The sequence below is a fragment of the Lytechinus variegatus genome, chromosome 16 (assembly GCF_018143015.1).
Source record: "Lytechinus variegatus isolate NC3 chromosome 16, Lvar_3.0, whole genome shotgun sequence".
In the NCBI taxonomy this organism is placed as follows: Eukaryota; Metazoa; Echinodermata; class Echinoidea; order Temnopleuroida; family Toxopneustidae; genus Lytechinus; species Lytechinus variegatus.
This window is the reverse complement of record NC_054755.1, coordinates 22,931,106-22,949,539: the sequence shown is the minus strand read 5'-3', so window position 1 is coordinate 22,949,539 and position 18,434 is coordinate 22,931,106. Positions and strand designations below refer to the sequence as shown.

Here is an 18,434-nt window from a genome sequence, read left to right as displayed (position 1 = left end):
GGGGCCCGGGTTCGATTCCCGGCAGAGACATTTTTTCGGCATCACCAATTTTTCCAAAGGGTAGATAGCTCTGGGGAACCTTGATTTAAGCTACGCCTACCATTGTTCTCTTCATCCATTTCTTTACAATATTTAAATAAAAAAGAGTTGCCAAAAGCTGTTGTACATGTAAAGCTTTACACACACACATATATTATATATTATAAAGAAATGGATGAAGAGAACAATGGTAGACGTAGCTTAAATCAAGGTTCCCCAGAGCTACGTCTACCAATGTTCTCTTCATCCAGATCTTTACAATATTTAAATAAAAAGAGTTGCCAAAGCTGTTGTACATGTATAGCTTCACATATTATTTATATATTATATATATATTATATATATATATATATATATATATATATATATATATATATATATATATATACAACTTAAATCTGTGTCTTTAGCAATTCACAATTAATACACTACTTTGCGAAATTGACCTGAATTTATGATGACGTTGGTTTGGGGCTATATTGAATCTGCTTATGCTTTTGGAAGATGATATTAAAGACATACATTGCTGCATGTTGAGTTGATTAGTACTGAAAACCGACAATTTCACGGTTTCAACCAGACTGGTTTGGATTATCATAATTGTTATCATTTCTATTCCCATATATACTTTGCCGTAATTGGAACTACTAATATAAATGGTATCATCACTATTTTCAATGTAATTATCGTTGTTGCCATTATCATTAATGCTTGGCAAATATCCGTTCATCCTTCAGTCAATATGGAATTAAGGGATACTTCTTGCATCAAGTATTGTCTCGACCAGCCCCTTCCCCATATCTTTCAGATGTATACATATATAAAAAAAATAGTCAAATCCCTTTCTACGGTTATCATTGATATACTTGTATTATCTCCATACCTCTTTTTTTTTAATTTGACATAGTTTCAATTTTAAAACAGACATGCATGCCTTTTTTTGACATGCTTTCCAATAAAATGTAACCTTCTTTCCCTGAATTTCGATCATTTCTTTACTGCCTCATGATCACCATGATAGTTGCCGACGCAGTGTATGTTCATTTCATTGATGCTATTATTATCATTATTGTTCTTATTATTATTAATGAAATTCAAGAATGATTTTAGTACGTATAAGATTTGCTTACCAATAACTGATACAGTGAACATGCAAGTCGCTTTATTTCCTGCTTTATCTTCAGCTGTGTATGAAAGAGATGTGATCCCTTCGGGGAAGTTGTCAGGATTTGTCCAGGCGTCGGCTTCATTGAATGTCAGTGTCACGTTATCAGAATTGTCCGTTACATTTGGTGCAGTCCAGGATACCGTAGCGTAATTCTGACCCGTTTCCATCGGAACAATCTGGGAGGATGGGCAGTTTGGGATAACTGGCTCCTCAGTATCTGCCAAAAAAAAAAGAATCATGCTTCAAATACAATGTATTTTGAATATAGTTACGTAGATAAATACCAAATGGAAATCTGGGCCCCGTCTTACAAAGAGGTGCGATTGATTCGATCAAACTTAACTATATGGAATTCCATCATTTTCATGAGTTTCCTACCAAAATTTTGCACAAAGTAATGATAATAATATAATAGGCCCTAATATATTAATAGTAATAATAGTAATAATAGCAGCGCGTTAAAAGGCGCTTTATAAATCCAGCTATAATTATAATACATTCATATCTAGAAAACATTTGGAAACAAACATAATTGTAGATGTTGACGTAGCTGGCTTGCCATAGTTGTGGTTGATCGGATCAATCGCAACTCTTTTTAAGATGGGCCCAATCATTATTTATCCGGCGTATAAAGAAGGGAGAACTCATAGGCCCGAATTGAAAACCCACGGTTGAGTCCATGGTTTATGTAGATTTTCTGTATAAATTACGCTTAATTTAGCGCGTATCGGGCGCGTGTATAAAGCATGTCCAATGCTGATGCGCGCTTTTGTCACAGTGCGCCAAAGTGACGCCTGTTACCATGGTTATATACGCTATTTTATTCATGAGTCCACTGTTTGAAGAGTAGACTCATGAATAAAAACAGTGGACTCATGAATAAAATAGCGTATCTATGGTAACAGGCGTCAATTTGGCGCACTGTGACAAAAGCGCGCATCAGCATTGGACATGTTTTATACACGCACCCGATACGCGCTAAATTAAGCGTAATTTATACACGAAATCTGCATAAACCATGGACTCAACCGTAGGTTTTCAAAACCACCTTTGTGAATTCGGGCCTTAAAGTTCTCGGAATAAATGACCTGCCACCCCCAAACCGGCAATAGGTCCCACAAAAATGAGTTATAAACTTGAAAAGGGCACATTTTACGCTTAAAAATGATATAGGGCCTAACTCTGATTGACAGTAACCCACACAAGTACCTGATTGAATGTAGAGCATATAGAGTTTAAAAATATAAAGATAACAAGGTGTAAGGTGCTTCGTTCACTCAAGCATTGAAATGTGCCCACTGTTCTAATTTTGGTGACAATTCCAAACACCACATTACTAATTTATTTTGGCTATTCACAGAGAACGTTACTGGCGACTTTGAGGGTGGTAGGTCGATTCAGGGGGCGGGTAAAATAATTTCATTCGGCTCTAAACGTTTTTTTTTAACTGGGAAAAAAAACTAAAAGGTCTGAATTCTGTCATGCATTATCTTATAAAAAAAAAATCCATTATGTAGATTCAATCAATTTGTTGACGTAATATGTCCTTTTCGTTCCAGTACAGTAGTTTTGTCTTATTTTTAATTTTTTAAAGAAATACCGATTGTTTAGAATGTCTGTTTCTGAATTTACTCAAGCAGGGAGTTACCTACATGTACTTACTTTATCTGCAAACAATTATATTGTGGCTATATGTAATATTTTTTTTCGTTCTTTTCGAATTTCACCATATAACGATGATATCATTACTTTCACATGCCATTTTGTCAAGATTATTGATATTGTATAGTCAGCCTTTGACTGTGATTAAATTTTCCTACTAAACCATTTAATTTTCAATATTTTATTCATTATAATTATCAATATTATATTTCAATTTACATCCAGTTTGTATTATATTCACATATTCGCATACCAATGACTAATATGGTGAACATGCAAGTCGCTTTGTTGCTTGAGAAATCTTCAGCCATGTAGGACAGAGGGGTGATTCCTACAGAGAAGTTGTCGGGATTATTCCAGGCGCCTGCTCCATTGAATGTTAGTATCACATTATTAGAATTGTCCATTGCAGTCGGTTCCTTCCAAGACACCGTAGCGTAATTCTGACCTGTTTCCAGGGGTACAGACATCGAAGGTGGGCAGTTACGTATAACTGGCTCCTCTTTATCTGTAGAACAAATACAAACAACAAACAAGTCTACGCTCAATCCCAAAATCAATAGTCAACCCATTTATTTAAAAAAATAAAACATACTGAAAGGAAGTCTTATTCTACATCTAAGATAAATAAATATCTCATTAGTGCACATATTATGAAGAGAGAGGGGAGAGATGATTGATATGGTGAACATGCAAGTCGCTTTGTTACTTGAGAAATCTTCAGCCATGTAGCTAGGACAGAGGGGTGATTGACAGAGAAGTGGAAGGGTGGAGAAAAAAGCTTTTCCTGTTCTCAGTAGTTATTTGCATTTTTATATCCTTTTTGATAAGTTATCTTAGTCTTCGCTGACGATACGACGACCCTGCGCTGATCGTAAGATGCCACCTGCGATGTATTTAAGGCAACGATCATATTAGGATCTTTAAATACTTTGTCACACCGAGCTTAAAGGGGAATCCAGCCTTGGCCATAGAATGTTGTGTTGGGAAGGAGAAAAATGAATTAAACAGAATGGTGAAAGTTTGAAAGAAATCGGACTAGCAATAAGAAAGTTATAGCTGCTTTAAAATTGAGATCACTAATACCATGTAGATATCAAATTGGCAACTGGGTAAGTAAATTATGACAAGGGGCAAGGACAACTTTCCCATAGGCCATGTACTTTATTATCAGGGATTTGTGGTTTTCTCTTAATTACCCATTCCCCTGGGGCAGTAATCTAAATATAACCCAGGTAGTATATTGTTTAATGTCCTCATGAAAGAAAAATACAATTTGAAATAAAACTTTTGGGGAAAATGACATTTTAGCCATAATATGTATTGAAGTACATGGAAGAGTAGTCCTTGCCTTACATCACTATGACATCACATAAGCGGCCAATTTGAAGTCTCCATAGGTATAGTGATTACCAATATTTACAAATTTTAAAAATTCATAACTTTCTTGTTATTTGTCCAATATTGTTCAAACTTTCACCTATCAACTTGTCTGATTTTTCTCTTTCTTATAAAAACAAGTTTTTATTTGGGTTGGAATCCCCTTTAACTATGTTAACAAAATCATAGTCCCCATGATAATCATGAATTCGTATAAATATCGTAGGGTCTTTGTACTCCATCTAAATGAGATCAATACAACAAAATACGATTACTCTTCGAGCATCCTCCTACGATCACGTAGACTAAATGCAAACGTACCAGAAATTAATCCCACAATGTAGACGAAGATAAGGGGACCAAGTGCATTTTACTTTCTATTTGCAGTCTAATTAAAAAAGAAGACCGGGGAAGGAACATTCACAAAAGTGCACATTGAATTCATTCTAGAGTCACAATAGAATCACTTTCACAGAAACAATCGCTAAAGGATAGAACGAATGACTTTGGGTAAGACGTGTATAGGACATACATTTAAAGAACGAAGTGGTGTATAATCGTGTTTTAATCATGATAAAACCAGTATTCAAATAATGTACCTATAACGGCTATGGTGAACATGCAGGTAGCTCTATTTCCTGCCGCATCTTCAGCTGTATAGGAAAGATGAGTTCTCCCCTCGGAAAAGTTACCGGGATTGCTCCAGCGGTCTACCTCATTGAATGTCAGTGTAACATTGTTTGAATTATCCTTTTCTTTTGGTGAAGTCCATGACACCGTAGAGTAATTCTGTCCGTTGTTTGTTGGAACAGTCACAGAGGATGGGCAGTCGTCTATAACTGGTTCCTCATTATCTAAAAAGATGATAAAATCATGATGATCATTAACCGAGTGAATCATCCTAACTGATTAAGAGTCGACAAGGCATTTTCTCCTGCGACGATTGCTCCGGTCTCAATTTCGTCTAAGATGCAGGTTAAGGTTATGGTTGCCATATGGTTCTATGTTAGGTTTAAGGTAGGGTGTAGTGTTAACCCAGAGTTGAAGTTGACCATTCGATAAGTGTGTGAAATTTAGGGCTGAGCAATTGTCGCCAGAGCAAAGGTCATGGAACCGATTACGATACTAATCGGTAGCACAGGACCCCATCAACATATAATCAGATAACATGAATGAAACAACACGATATATTTCAAGGACGAGTTAAATTGAAATGTCTGTCTTGAATCGTTAGGAAGTTTTGAAAACACCACAGAGACAATATCTGGAACGTAAAGAATCTATTATCAAAAGCCCTGCATGACAAAGCAGCCCTTATCGAAAATCGGTTAATCGAAACAGCAATGTACGTTGTCCGTGACTTTGGATAAGATACATATTTGCCATTTTATGTCAGCTCAGAAGGTTACGACGATCAGCTGTCTCGGTTCACCAGTTTTCGACAAAGACCTTCCAGCTGTTCATTGTAATGTGACGGATAATTAATAGATTTACTATGTTGTAGAATTTGTAGCATTTGCGAAAACTCCCTATTACTGACAAGTTCTAAGCTAGAGTCATTTGGTACATAATCCCTATTTTCCCCTTGTACATAGAAACACGGGGATAGTAATTTCATTGGATTCTATTCGAATTAATTTTGGGATCGGTGCCACGTCCTTCATTTACTGTACAGATTATAGTTTTATTGAAAAAATAAGTTTGCAGCTTGATAGCTGGATTTGACACTTTTTCACAAAACAGAATAAAACTACTCAAAATAATAAAAACAATATCAAAATTAAAAATAAAAAAACCAAATCGATAATTATAATCACTATTAAATACATGCAATACATTTCAAATGGTATAATGATCAGGAAATACTGGTTCAGGAAATCTCCTTTGGAAGGTGTGTATTTGATATAAATCAATCACTATCAATTTGCTGGAGACTGGGAAAATCGAACAGTGTTTCAATATGAAATTGCAATGAAATTACATGTACATTGAAAACGATTAAAATAAAAGTTGTCGTACGCGTTTCTAGATAAAAAACAAAGTTTTTAGTAATATCAAGTTTATTTGAAGCCTTCAGTTCATTCGAGTCCCATTTACGGATCAATACAAAGTGTTACGCTTCATTATTTTTGAAGAGTGATAGTGGAAGCTTCATTGATATCATTTTCAATTGATCATTCCATGCATAGACGAGCTTTCTTATAAAACAAGTGGAATGCCTCTGGCCGTCTCACCTGCATCACGCGGTTCAATATAGCAGCAGTGCTGACTTTGAATACTACTCTAACTCGCACAAGATGTTCAGTGATACATGGTTACTCTTATGTCCACTTTTAATGAACTAGACCAATAAACTTACAGAGATGTGATGGTTATTCAACAAAAACCCCCAACATGGCCAAAGTTCATTGACCTTACATGACCTTTGACCTTGATCATGTGACCTGAAACTCGAATAGGATGTTCAGTGATACTTGATTACTCTTATGTACAGGTTTCATGAATCACATCCATAAACTTTCAAAGTTATGATGGTAATTCAACAGATACACCCAATTCGGCCAAAGTTCATTGACCTTTGACCTTGGTCATGTGACCTGAAACGCGCACAGGATGTTCAGTGATACTTGATTACTCTAATGTCCAAGTTTAATGAACTAGACCAATAACCTTTCAAAGTTATGATAGTAATTCAACAGATACCCCCGATTCGGCCAAAGTTCATTGACCCTAAATGACCTTTGATCTTAATCATGAGACCTGAAACTCGCACAGAATTTTCAGTGATGCTTGATTACTATTATGTCCAAGTTTCATGAATCAGATCCATAAACTTTCAAAGTTATGATGGGAATTTAACAGATATCCCCAATTCGGCCAAAGTTCATTGACCCTAAATGACCTTTGACCTTGGTCATGTGACGTGAAACTCATGCAGGATGTTCAGTGATACTTGATTAACCTTATGTCCAAGTTTCATGAACTAGGTCCATATATTTTCTAAGTTATGATGACATTTCAAAAACTTAACCTCAGGTTAAGATTTCGATGTTGATTCCTCCAACATGGTCTAAGTTCATTGACCCTAAATGACCTTTGACCTTGGTCATGTGACATGAAACTCTAATAGGATGTTCAGTAATACTTGATTAATCTTATGGCCAAGTTTTATTAACTAGGTCCATATACTTTCTAAGTTATGACGTCATTTCAAAAACTTAACCTCAGGTTAAGATTTGATGTTGACGCCGCCGTCGCCGTCGGAAAAGCGGCGCCTATAGTCTCACTTTGCTTCGCAGGTGAGACAAAAACAAACAAAAATAGAATCATCTTCACGAACTTTTCCGAGAATTTGTAAACATAAAAAAAAAACGAACAACGTACCACTGACAACAATTGAAAACATGCATGTTGCTACGTTTCCATTGGCATCAATCGATCTATAAGAAAGGGAAGTTATTCCCAGTGGAAAGTTGCCGCCATTTGTCCCATTCCCATTGAATGTGAGGTTAATGTTTTGATCCAAGTTATCCATCACGGTAGGTTCGTCCCATGAAACCGTAGCGAAATCCTTGCCCGGATCCGTGCTAACAGACTGTGTAAGTGGGCAATCGTTTATTACAGGCTCTTCGTTATCTGGTCCGAAAATGAAAGAATTTAATTACATATGACACAGTGTCTTCTGTCATTAAAATATATTGGCCCTAATTGAACCATGGTCTAAAGTTGTGGTCTAACTATGGAAAGCCAACTGTGATATAAATCCCTAATATTAGAGGTTCCATGCATCAGCTCATATCACTCTCAAATCATCTGCCAGGAAGAATGAATAAGACAGTTGTCTTCAAAATGAAAGAATCAGGATTTTTTTTCAATCATCATCTTTATTTTATCATCATTAATATTATTTATATAATTATTATTATTTATATCACCATCGCTATTATCATTATTGTTACTATTACTACTACTACTACTACTACTACTATGGAATAATAAGCACCGACCATTTAAAATTTTAAAATGACTATAGTACGTATCAGATTCGCCTACCAATCACCGATATGGTGAACATGCAAGTTGCTTTATTTCCAGCTATATCTTCAGCTGTATATGAAAGAGAGGTAATTCCTTCAGGAAATTTGTCAGGATTTTTCCAGTCGCCTTCCTCATTGAATGTCAGTGTCACGTTATCAGAATTGTCCGTTACATTTGGTGCAGTCCAGGATACCCTAGCGAAATTCTGACCAGTTCCCATGGGAACGCTCTGGGAGGATGGGCAATTTTGTATAACCGGCTCTTCAGTATCTGCCAAAAAAAATATATATGTATTTTGAATATACGTAGAGAATATATCAAATGAAATTCTGGGCCCTGCCTTACGAAGAGTTGAGATTGATTCGATCAATCTCAACCATATGGAATTCCATTATTGTCATAATTTTCGTACTAAAAGTTTGCACAAACTTCTTTTATAAACAAAAATAAGCAAATCAAAGTGTCAAGACAATAGTGTATTAGCATACACGATATCAAGAAAACATTTTGAAACAAACATGTATTCTAGATGTTGGCGTGGCTGGCTTTCCATAGTTGTAATTGATTGGATCAATCTCAACTCTTTATTAGACAGGGCCCAGGTCTCCACAATAATCTATTATTGGACTCGTCTTTTTGTTGTGCGTATATGGGAGGAAACACTCTTCGAGTTTTTTTTTAAATTGCTTTTGACCTGCCTTCCCCCAAACCAGTAAGGGGTCCGCAAAAATGAGTTATGAGTTCGAGAAAGTACATGCGAAGTTTTACCGGTAAAGTGGTTAATAAAGTACAATTACTTGTCATAATTGTTTCTCGCAAGTACTTAATTGAATGAAGAGAAAATTGAGAGAAAAATTCAAAGATTTAGAAGAGAACGAGTTTTAAGTAGGCCTACGGGATTAACTCAAGCAATAATTTGGGCACAATGTTTAATCTCAGTGACAATCTGTCCAGAAAGAAGGTGTCAGATGACTTTTGCATCTTGTCTTTTATTAAATCTTGAATTTTGAATTTCAGATACATCAACTTCCTACTTTTTGCTTTTTGACCACCAAAATACCATCTTGGCTATTCACAGAGAACCTTTCCTGGCGACTAATATCAATGGAGCGTCTTCGCAAAGACGACGCGGTTGCTTTCTACAACGCACCAATTTCTTTGAAAATGCAAGTCAAATTACAGTAAAAAGCTGAGAGGTTTTTGTCGAAAGTTGGTGGACAGGGACAGCAGATCAACCGAAGATTTGGACAGGACGATTGCAAATATGTTGTTGTCCAGAGTCATGAGACAAAAGTCTCTTAGCTCGCCATTGTGATTTTACTTCCATGTTCAAGTGCGTTTAGAGAGTGGCCGCGTAGTGATTTCGTAAAGTCTCTATTCTTGGTTTGGGGATGACACCGGAAGTGGTCACACGGTAATTTCGCTCAACTTTTCAGGTTTGAGTCGAGAACACAAAAATGGCTGAATTCATCTCTCATTATTATTTATTATGTGGACAAGTTTTCCTACCAATAACTAATATGGTGAACATGCAGATCGCTTGGTTGTTAGAGAAATCTTCAAACGTGTAGGAAAGAGAGGTGAATCCTACAGAAAAGTTGCCAGGATTATTCAAGGGGCCATTGAATAATAGGATCAGATTATTAGAATTGTCCGTTGCATTTGGTTCGTTCCACGACACCGTAGCGTAATTCTGACCTGTTTCCATGGGTACAGAAATCGAAGGTGGGCAGTTACGTATAACTGGCTCCTCTTTATCTGTCGAAAAAAAGACAAAAAAGTTGAGAAACATATTTCTAAAGTAAAAATTGAACATAAGTTTCATTCTAGAGTCAACAATGGAGTCACTTTCATACAAACAATCCCCAAAGGGTAATATGCATGAGTTTGTGTAACACAGTAATGTGCAAACATAGACAAACAGGAAGATCAGAAAGCAATAGAACTAGACATTAAGATGACAGGAAAAGAGAGAGAAAAAAGAAATGTGAGAGGAGAGGGGGAACAGAAGGAAGAAAAAAGGAGTGAAGAAGAAAAAAAAGAGGTGGTAGCTGCTTACACAGAAACGTTGAGTTCTGGGGTTTGTACCCAAGGATAAGAATTTTCTTTAACCCTCTACTGAAGCTTGAATGTGTTGGTTTGTTACATAATGATTTAATAAGGGAGTTACAAAGTGTGATACCTGTAAAAATAAATGTTTTATTCAAGAGAATGGTTCTAGCTCTTGGTGGATGAAATAGCCCAGCGGACCTAGTAGGATAATGATGAATATCGACATTTTTAGTAAACAAATAATAATGAAAACTATTTGGAGTTCATTTTCATCTAAACTATACATGAGTTTTCCGAGATTGTATCAAAGTCACCAATCTTCAAAATATTATATTTATAGAAAAGTTCGTCAGTATGTGAACGAAAATCTGCATGATAAATAATACGTATAGCCTTTTTCTGCAAATTTAAACGAGATTCTGTTCAGGAGGCAGTCAGCACAATTCCCCCATGCTGTTAAACCATAGTTTAAATGAGGCAGGATCAAAGTTGAATACAAATTGAATAGTATATGAGTGGGGAAGAAAATTTTTACTTTGTTTATGATACTAATATTTCGCGAAATGATTTTAAAAATATGATCTACGTGTTCTTTTCAAGAAAGATCATTATCAATAGTTACCCCAGGAAATTTACTACTGCCAACTCTTTGTAAATTAGTATTTTCGAAAATGATATTACCTGGAAGTTCATCTATGATATTACAAAGGAGCATAACATTTGTTGGGTTTATTAGCTTTGATCCATTCAGAAACCTGTACCAGTTCGTGATTAATGGTGGCAAGCAAATGGCGTGGTTTTTTATGGGAGAAAAAAAATATTAGAATCGTCAGCAAACAGGATAAAGGATAAAGTATTGGAGGACTTGCAAAAATCATTTATGTATATAAGAAAAAGTAGGGGGCCCAAAATAGAGTCTTGCGGAACCCCACAAGTAACAAGTTTTGTGTCTGAGATAAAATTTTTGACGGAGACAAATTCTATTGTCTAGGTAGTTCCTGAACCACTACAAGGCCATTCACTGACTCCATAATAATAAAGTTTGTGTAATAAAATTTCATGATTAATGATATCAAAAGCCTTGGAGAAGTCCAGAAACACCCTACCAGTATGTTGAAACTTGTCGATTCCGCTGGCAATCTTAACAACTATTGTTAATAATGCATGTGTAGTATTATGATTTTCACGAAAACCAAATTTCAAGGGATAAAATAAATCATGCAAATTAAAAAAAAATCGTCGTTCGAACAAATATCAATTTTCAAGTACTTTTGACAAACGAGTCAGCAGTGATATGGGTCGAAAATTGCCTAACGCAGTACTGTCCCCTTTTATAAAAACAGGTATAACTCGAGCTAGTTTCAACGACGGGGGAACAATCCCAGTACTAGTAGACATACATAAACTATAGATATATGCCAAAGGTTTAACAATGGTATTATAATTCTTTTTTAACAAAATATTATTGATGCCATCATGCCCCGAGCTTTGCTTATTTTTAAGCCATGAATCATATCCGAAATCTCTGTCTCATCTGTAGGAGAAAAATAGATTTAATTTGGGTTGGGGTAATGAAGAAAATCTGTAAAGTGTTTTGTAGAGTCTGGAATGAATGAGTCCGGCAAGATTTGGGCCTATACTGGAAAAATAATCATTGAAAGTGTTGGTCAAAGTAAGTGAATTTTCTATAATTTCGCCAACATTTATTTTAGAAACAATATATTTTTTGAATTACCATGCAAAACCTTCTTAATTATTTTCCAGGTTTTTTGTATATAAAATCGTGTTAATCATGATAATAAAAGTATTCAAATAATCTACCTATAACGGCTATGGTGAACATGCAGGTAGCTTTATTTCCTGCCGCATCTTCAGCTGTATAGGAAAGATGAGTTCTCCCCTCGGTAAAGTTACCGGGATTGCTCCAGAGGTATTTCTCATTGAATGTCAGTGTAACATTGTTTGCATTATCAACTGCTTTTGGTGAAGTCCACGACACCGTAGAGTAACTCTGTCCGTTGTTTGTTGGAACAGTCACGGAGGATGGGCAGTCGTTTATGACTGGTTCCTCATTATCTAAAAAGATGATAGAATCATGATGATTATAAACCGAGTGAATCATCCTAATTATGAGACAAGACATTTTTTCCTGCGACGATTGCTCCGGGTTTAATTTCGTCTAAGATATAGGTTAGGGTTTCGGTTGCAATAAGGTTTTATGTTAGGTTAAAGGTCATGAAGGTAGGGTATAGTGTAAAACCCAGAGTTGAAGTGTATCATGAGTGTGTGGAATTTAGAGCGGAGCAATTGTCGCCAGAGCAAAGGTCATGGAACCGATTACGATACTAGTCGGTAACACAGGACCCCATCAGCATATAACTAGAAAACATGAATGAAACAACACGATATATTTCAAGGACGGGTTGAGATATCCGCCTTGAATCATAAAGGAGTTTTTGCAAAATCTACCCAGACGCTTTCCAGAACATAGATAATCTATTGCCTTTAAAGGTAAATGCTAGATTTGGTAACGATATCAAAATGAGTTCGTAAAGAATCCAATGAAATGACCACCAAAGTGTCTGTATAAATAAAACGCATGTGCCAAAGGATTCTGGAAGACATTGTGTAATTGCTGAGAAATCAGCAAATAAGCACAGGATTCGGGTAGAGCGTCGGGCCCGACGCTCTAAGCAATAATTATACATTGTCCCACGTGCGCTTATCTGTGTTGGGGATCTTCGGTGTGAACATTTTTCCGCGTAGATTTCAAGATTTCACAAAGTTCAGTTAATGTAACTTTACCAGATCTAGATCCTCGATGATATACTGACAATTAAGCCTTGTTTTACAGACTTCCTCATGAAATCAGTGTTTACTGCAACTCACCCTGGAATTTCTCTTTAATGACAAAGCAGTCTTTGTCGAAAATCGGTTGATTAAAATTGTGGAGTCCGTGTTTTTGGACAAAAGATATATTTGCAATTTTTCGTCGCGTTAAAATTTTACGCCGATAAACTGTCCCCGCTTACCAATTTTCGACAAAACCTCTAAGCTGTTAATGACCGGCAACTTCAATAGATTACTATGTTGTAGAATCCTATCCCGTTGCAAAAAAGGATGCGAAAACTCCCCACTATGAATATGTAACCCCCATTTCTGAGTATACCTCATAGCTAAAATGAAGAAACAAAATACGTATTCACACCACCCGCGTATGTAGAATCTTTGTCAAGGGGTTGCTCACTAACGAAAAAAGGCTCATTCGTCTCCTGACAATACATTGACAAGCATGAAAAAAAAAAAAATAAAGCATAAAATCAGCAAACTGATTCTAACTGTTAAAGTGCTCAAATTTAACATTGAAGTTTATTTTATATCGCATTCCACACTGTAGGGCACTTTATTCAGTATAGTTGTAACGTAAAGAAAAGCCCACAGTTAGAAATTTCGCTTTAAATCTATTTATAGATTAACTGCTGTTAGTATTGGCTGTTGACAACAAATCTAGGAACGACAAAACAAGCAAACCACTAGACCCCCCAAAAAATAAAAATTAATGTTGAAAGCAACCCCCATAATCCCTAATCCAAGAATGAGATTAATTTTATCACCCCAGCTTATAAACTAGGCGGAGGCAGCGTAACTTTTGTCTTTGCTTAAACGAGGTAAAATCTGTTTCGCGAAACATCAGCAATACGTCTGATGCAAAAGACTGCAAAGGAGTGATTTTCGCATCCATGGTTCGTAGTCTTCAACATCAAAAGACACAAGTTGCAATATCTTAGTAGATTATTAACTACTAACGCATTTTAGCATCCACTTCGCAGATACTTTTAGAACGTTGAGAATCTATTGAAATTGCTCATCGAATCACAATGAACGGTCAGAGGTCATTGTCGAAAATAGTGAACCGGGACAGCACATCGTCCTACAATTCTGGGCTGACGAAAAAAGGCAAAATAATTGTCCAGAGTCACGAACGGGACTGCTGTTTTTGACTCGCTGATTATCGACAATGCCTGCTTTTCATAAAGGGCTTTTCACAATAGCTTTACTACATATACGTTCCGCAAAGCACCTGCGTAGTGATTGCGGAAACTCCCTAATGTGACCCCAGATGGGGAATATTCTGGAAAGTGGAATTTTATGGCTGAAGGACGTGGATCTATGTAGAGATGGGCCCGTCTTACAAAGTGTTACCACTGATTCGATGAACCTAAACTATACGGGAATCCAACAATGTCATATCTTTTCCAGGAAATTTGCACAATGTCCTTTGTAAAAAAAAAGAGAGAAGCACACTGAATTTTCAAGAAAATTATGAATGTATGAATATACATCATGTCTAGAAAATATTTTGAATAAACACGTGTTTTGAATGTTGACGTTGCTGGATTTCTATAATTGTGGTTGATTGGACCAATCGTAACTCTTTGTAAGACGGGGCCCTAGTCAACCTACCAATAACTGATATGGCGAACATACAAGTAGCTTTATTTCCGGCGGAATCTTCTGCTGTGTAGGAAAGAGAGGTGACACCTTCAGTAAAGTTGCCAGGGTTGGTCCAGACACCCCGTTCATTGAATTCAGGTGAGATTAATTTCTCTGCATTATCACTTGCAGTTGGTGCAGTCCAAGACACTGTCGCGTAACTCTCCCCTTTGATCATGGGAACAGACATGGATTGTGGACAGTTTTGTATAATCGGCTCCTCATTATCTGGGGGAAAATCAATATGATCCATATAAAACATCAACTGAACTTAAGAAATTAAACTTCATTAATTAAACCTATGGAAATCTAAATTTTCATTATCGTCATTGTTCAAGTGATGAGGATTTAGACGGATCATAAGCCGCTCGTTTCATGTTTTACCAAACCTCGACAGTGACTGCCCACTACAGATCACGAGACTTCTGATGATCAGGTTACAAAGATATGACCTGAACGAATAATTCACGCCTGGCAAGTTCATAATTCAGACGCATTCTTCAGGACAGTTGATTAAAGCTCATGTTAATGTTATAACTGAAACTTAAATACCAGGAACCAGAAACAAATGACACTGTACATCATAATGAAGCAGAGAAGGAACTGAGTCAAGCCATCAGAACAGGATGCTCAGCTGCAAAACACCAATGTCTATTGTCTGGAAATGTTGGAAAGCAAGAGGTGAGTATCCCGAAGCCAATCTTGAAAGATAAAAAAGAAATACTATTACCAAGTTCACGAGAAAAGAAACGATCAAGTAAACGCACGCAGGGCACATAGAAAAGTACTTGAAATATGCCTCACATTTAAATTATCACAGACATGAATCACAACTGTACAATACAGCTTGTACGGTATAGAAAAGAACAAGATTGTCTGAAACAACATTACATTCACAAGGAACCTTTTGGAAAGTGGGTACAGATGTTTACACGATAACGGTAAAAATCTATGATATCATTATATCATAAGACTGTTAGTGGCAGCACCGTAGACTGGGATCTTTGAACATATAGCTAGAAGCAAAGTGATAACACACATACACACACTCTTACATGAATAATGTATTACTCAAACTCGAAAACCGACTCCGCAAAAGGGCAGGGGTGGATTCAAAGCATGGTCCAAACTGCTTGGTATTGGAATTAGCCTTAACCCGCTGGAGGAGATGCTGTCGGACAGGTGCAATAGGGCTGGACAGATAGCAACCAGATGTTCCTCATCCTCGCAGGCTGACATGCACAGGCGACAGCAGTCATCAGTTGCCATGGTTGCTCTGCCAATATTGGCGAACCTGGCTTGAGTCAGATAGAATTGGCAAGAAATCTGAGCACGGATGGTGATGGCTGACCTCAGACTTGGATTAGCAATGTGCCCAGGGTACAGGTCCTTTGCCTTTGGTTTAGGGGTTCTAGTCCATAAGGACAAGTTTGTCGGTAAGGGCGTTATGCTGTCTTGCCTTGGACACCTGAATCACTGCCGACTGATCCATTCACTTCCACAGATAGGGGGCTTCCTTACAAGCTCATCAAGTGAGGGAAGGCCGAGTTGTTGAAGATCAGCACGCCATTCTTGTATGGATTTGGTGTTGGCACAGATACCATTAAGAAGCATTCTTCGTTCTATCCTGTCCAAGTCAGTGCTAAAGAAATGTCCCAGGAGTAGGAGCTTTTCCTCGGTGACCAACAGGCTAATTGGGATTATGTCAGTAAGAAGATATATTGCTTCGTCGGCTGATGTTGGTAGACCCATAGTCCGCTTGAATAGGTGAATCTGTACTTTATCAAGACGATTCAACATTGCTCTTAAAAAGGAAATGCTAGAGCAGCCGAAGATCATCCTGGAAACACACACACAAAAAAAAAATAAACAGTTTTGCAGCGACATGGGGACTTACCCTTGCTCCTAGTGGTGAGGTTCCAACAAGGGCATAAAATGATCTGTATCCCTTTGTGATAGCATCAGCAGCATAGTCATACTGAAGATTGTCAGACCTGACGATGCCAAGGTGCTTGTGGCAGTAGACCTGTGCAATCGGTTTACCATTGATGTGCCAAGAATTATCACTGCTCTAAAGATGTTGATTAAGCACAGTAATGGCACTCTTCGAAGGGTTGATCTTGTACTTCCACTCCTGGGTATACTGAAATGTGATGTTCAACATCTGTTGTAGTACCATGGCTCATTGTTAAGGAGTGCAATGTCATCAGGAAAGTCTATAACCAACATAAAGGTTGCCGACAGAGCAACCAGGATGACACTCCCCCAGACGCTTGATAAGGTCATTGATGTAGAGAATGTACAGCATGGGGGAGGGTCCAACTTTATGCTTCCAGGGGCCCGTTGCAGAAAGAGTTGCAATCAATCGCAACTCTAAAAATCTTGCGCAACTTGATTTTCAACCAATCAACAGCGCGCATTTGGGACTTGCGATTGATTTTTTGACTTGCGTTTAAACGCAACTCTTTCTGCAACGGACCCCAGAACACCTTGCTTGAGCAGCTTTAGTACTGGATATGGATGCGTCGCTTCTATTTTCGAAAGTACACCATCTTGCCAGACCCTGTCCAATGCTTTCTGGGCGTCCAGCATAGCTATGCACAGAGTTTGGTTGAGGGACTTGTAGGATTCGATGACAAGTTCGAGTGCCTTACCTGTAAGAGTTCAGGACCTCTCTTGTTGAAAACCAAATTGTAACGGGTCTGGAATTTGGTGTTCTTGTAAGTGTTGAGCAAGTTTGGGCTTTACCAACAACTCCAACAACTTTCCTAAGATCGGAGTCAGAGTGATGCCCCTATAATTTTCTGGGTCTGTTGAGTTCTTGTTCCCGCCTTTGAAGAGAGGGATGACAAGACCATCTTTAAGGCTGAGAGAATGTGCTTCAGATTATCCAGTTCATCACGATGAGGATAAGGATCCTAGTAGTGCTATCAGTGTACATTATTTCCTCAGGAGAGATGTTGTCCGGTCCACTAGCTTTGCCAGTCCTTTAAGGGAAGAGATGGTCAAGCCCATGTGGATGATGCATCACAAGGGAGTCCATATTCTCAGGCTAAGTTTGATTCAGAGGCTGTGTAGAACTGAAGTCAGATGGGGTGGCAAGATCCTGGAAATGCCGAGTCCATTTCTGGATGAGATCGGGCCCAGAGTAGGCGAGACCTCCAAGGTTGAGTTGGTGCACATAGGAGCTAGGGCCTCGTTCTTTCACTAGTGTCTATAACAGCCTGTCATTGTGTTCGTCGTCTTCCTCAGTTCTTGACAGAAGACCATTCCTGCAAGTAACTCTTGCCGGTTTAAGCTTAGCACGGAAGGCTTTTTTTCAAATTGGCAGATAACACACCAACTAGGCTGTTTTGTCCTCTTCGGATAATTTTCCGGAATTCAAGGCACGCTTAAGCTGACGTTATCAAACCACAGGGCACTGGGAACGATTTTTTGGCTGGGTTGCTGAAGTAAATTTGAAAAAAAAGGGGAAGAATCTTGCAGATATTATTAATACAGCGTGTGTGAGTAGCGGGTTTCATGTGCTGTGTGCATTATGTACAAGGTCCAAGTATTATTGAGGGTTTAGCTTTTGCCTTCAGTCAAACTTTGATGGTGG

At 37.6% G+C, this 18,434-nt stretch overlaps 1 protein-coding gene across 1 annotated transcript in view; it reads right to left on the bottom strand.

Moving 5' to 3' along the window:
• The window catches only part of LOC121429394 (hyalin-like), a 42,163-nt gene that overhangs the window by 17,237 nt on the left and 6,492 nt on the right, over positions 1–18,434 (bottom strand). Inside the window, exons 4-9 of the mRNA XM_041626374.1 lie at positions 9,797–10,045; positions 8,303–8,557; positions 7,634–7,885; positions 4,849–5,103; positions 3,123–3,377; positions 1,170–1,424 (exon numbers count right to left, since the gene is read on the bottom strand). Coding sequence (XP_041482308.1) covers positions 1,170–1,424; positions 3,123–3,377; positions 4,849–5,103; positions 7,634–7,885; positions 8,303–8,557; positions 9,797–10,045 — 1,521 coding nt within the window. The remainder of the gene's footprint in view (positions 1–1,169; positions 1,425–3,122; positions 3,378–4,848; positions 5,104–7,633; positions 7,886–8,302; positions 8,558–9,796; positions 10,046–18,434) is intronic.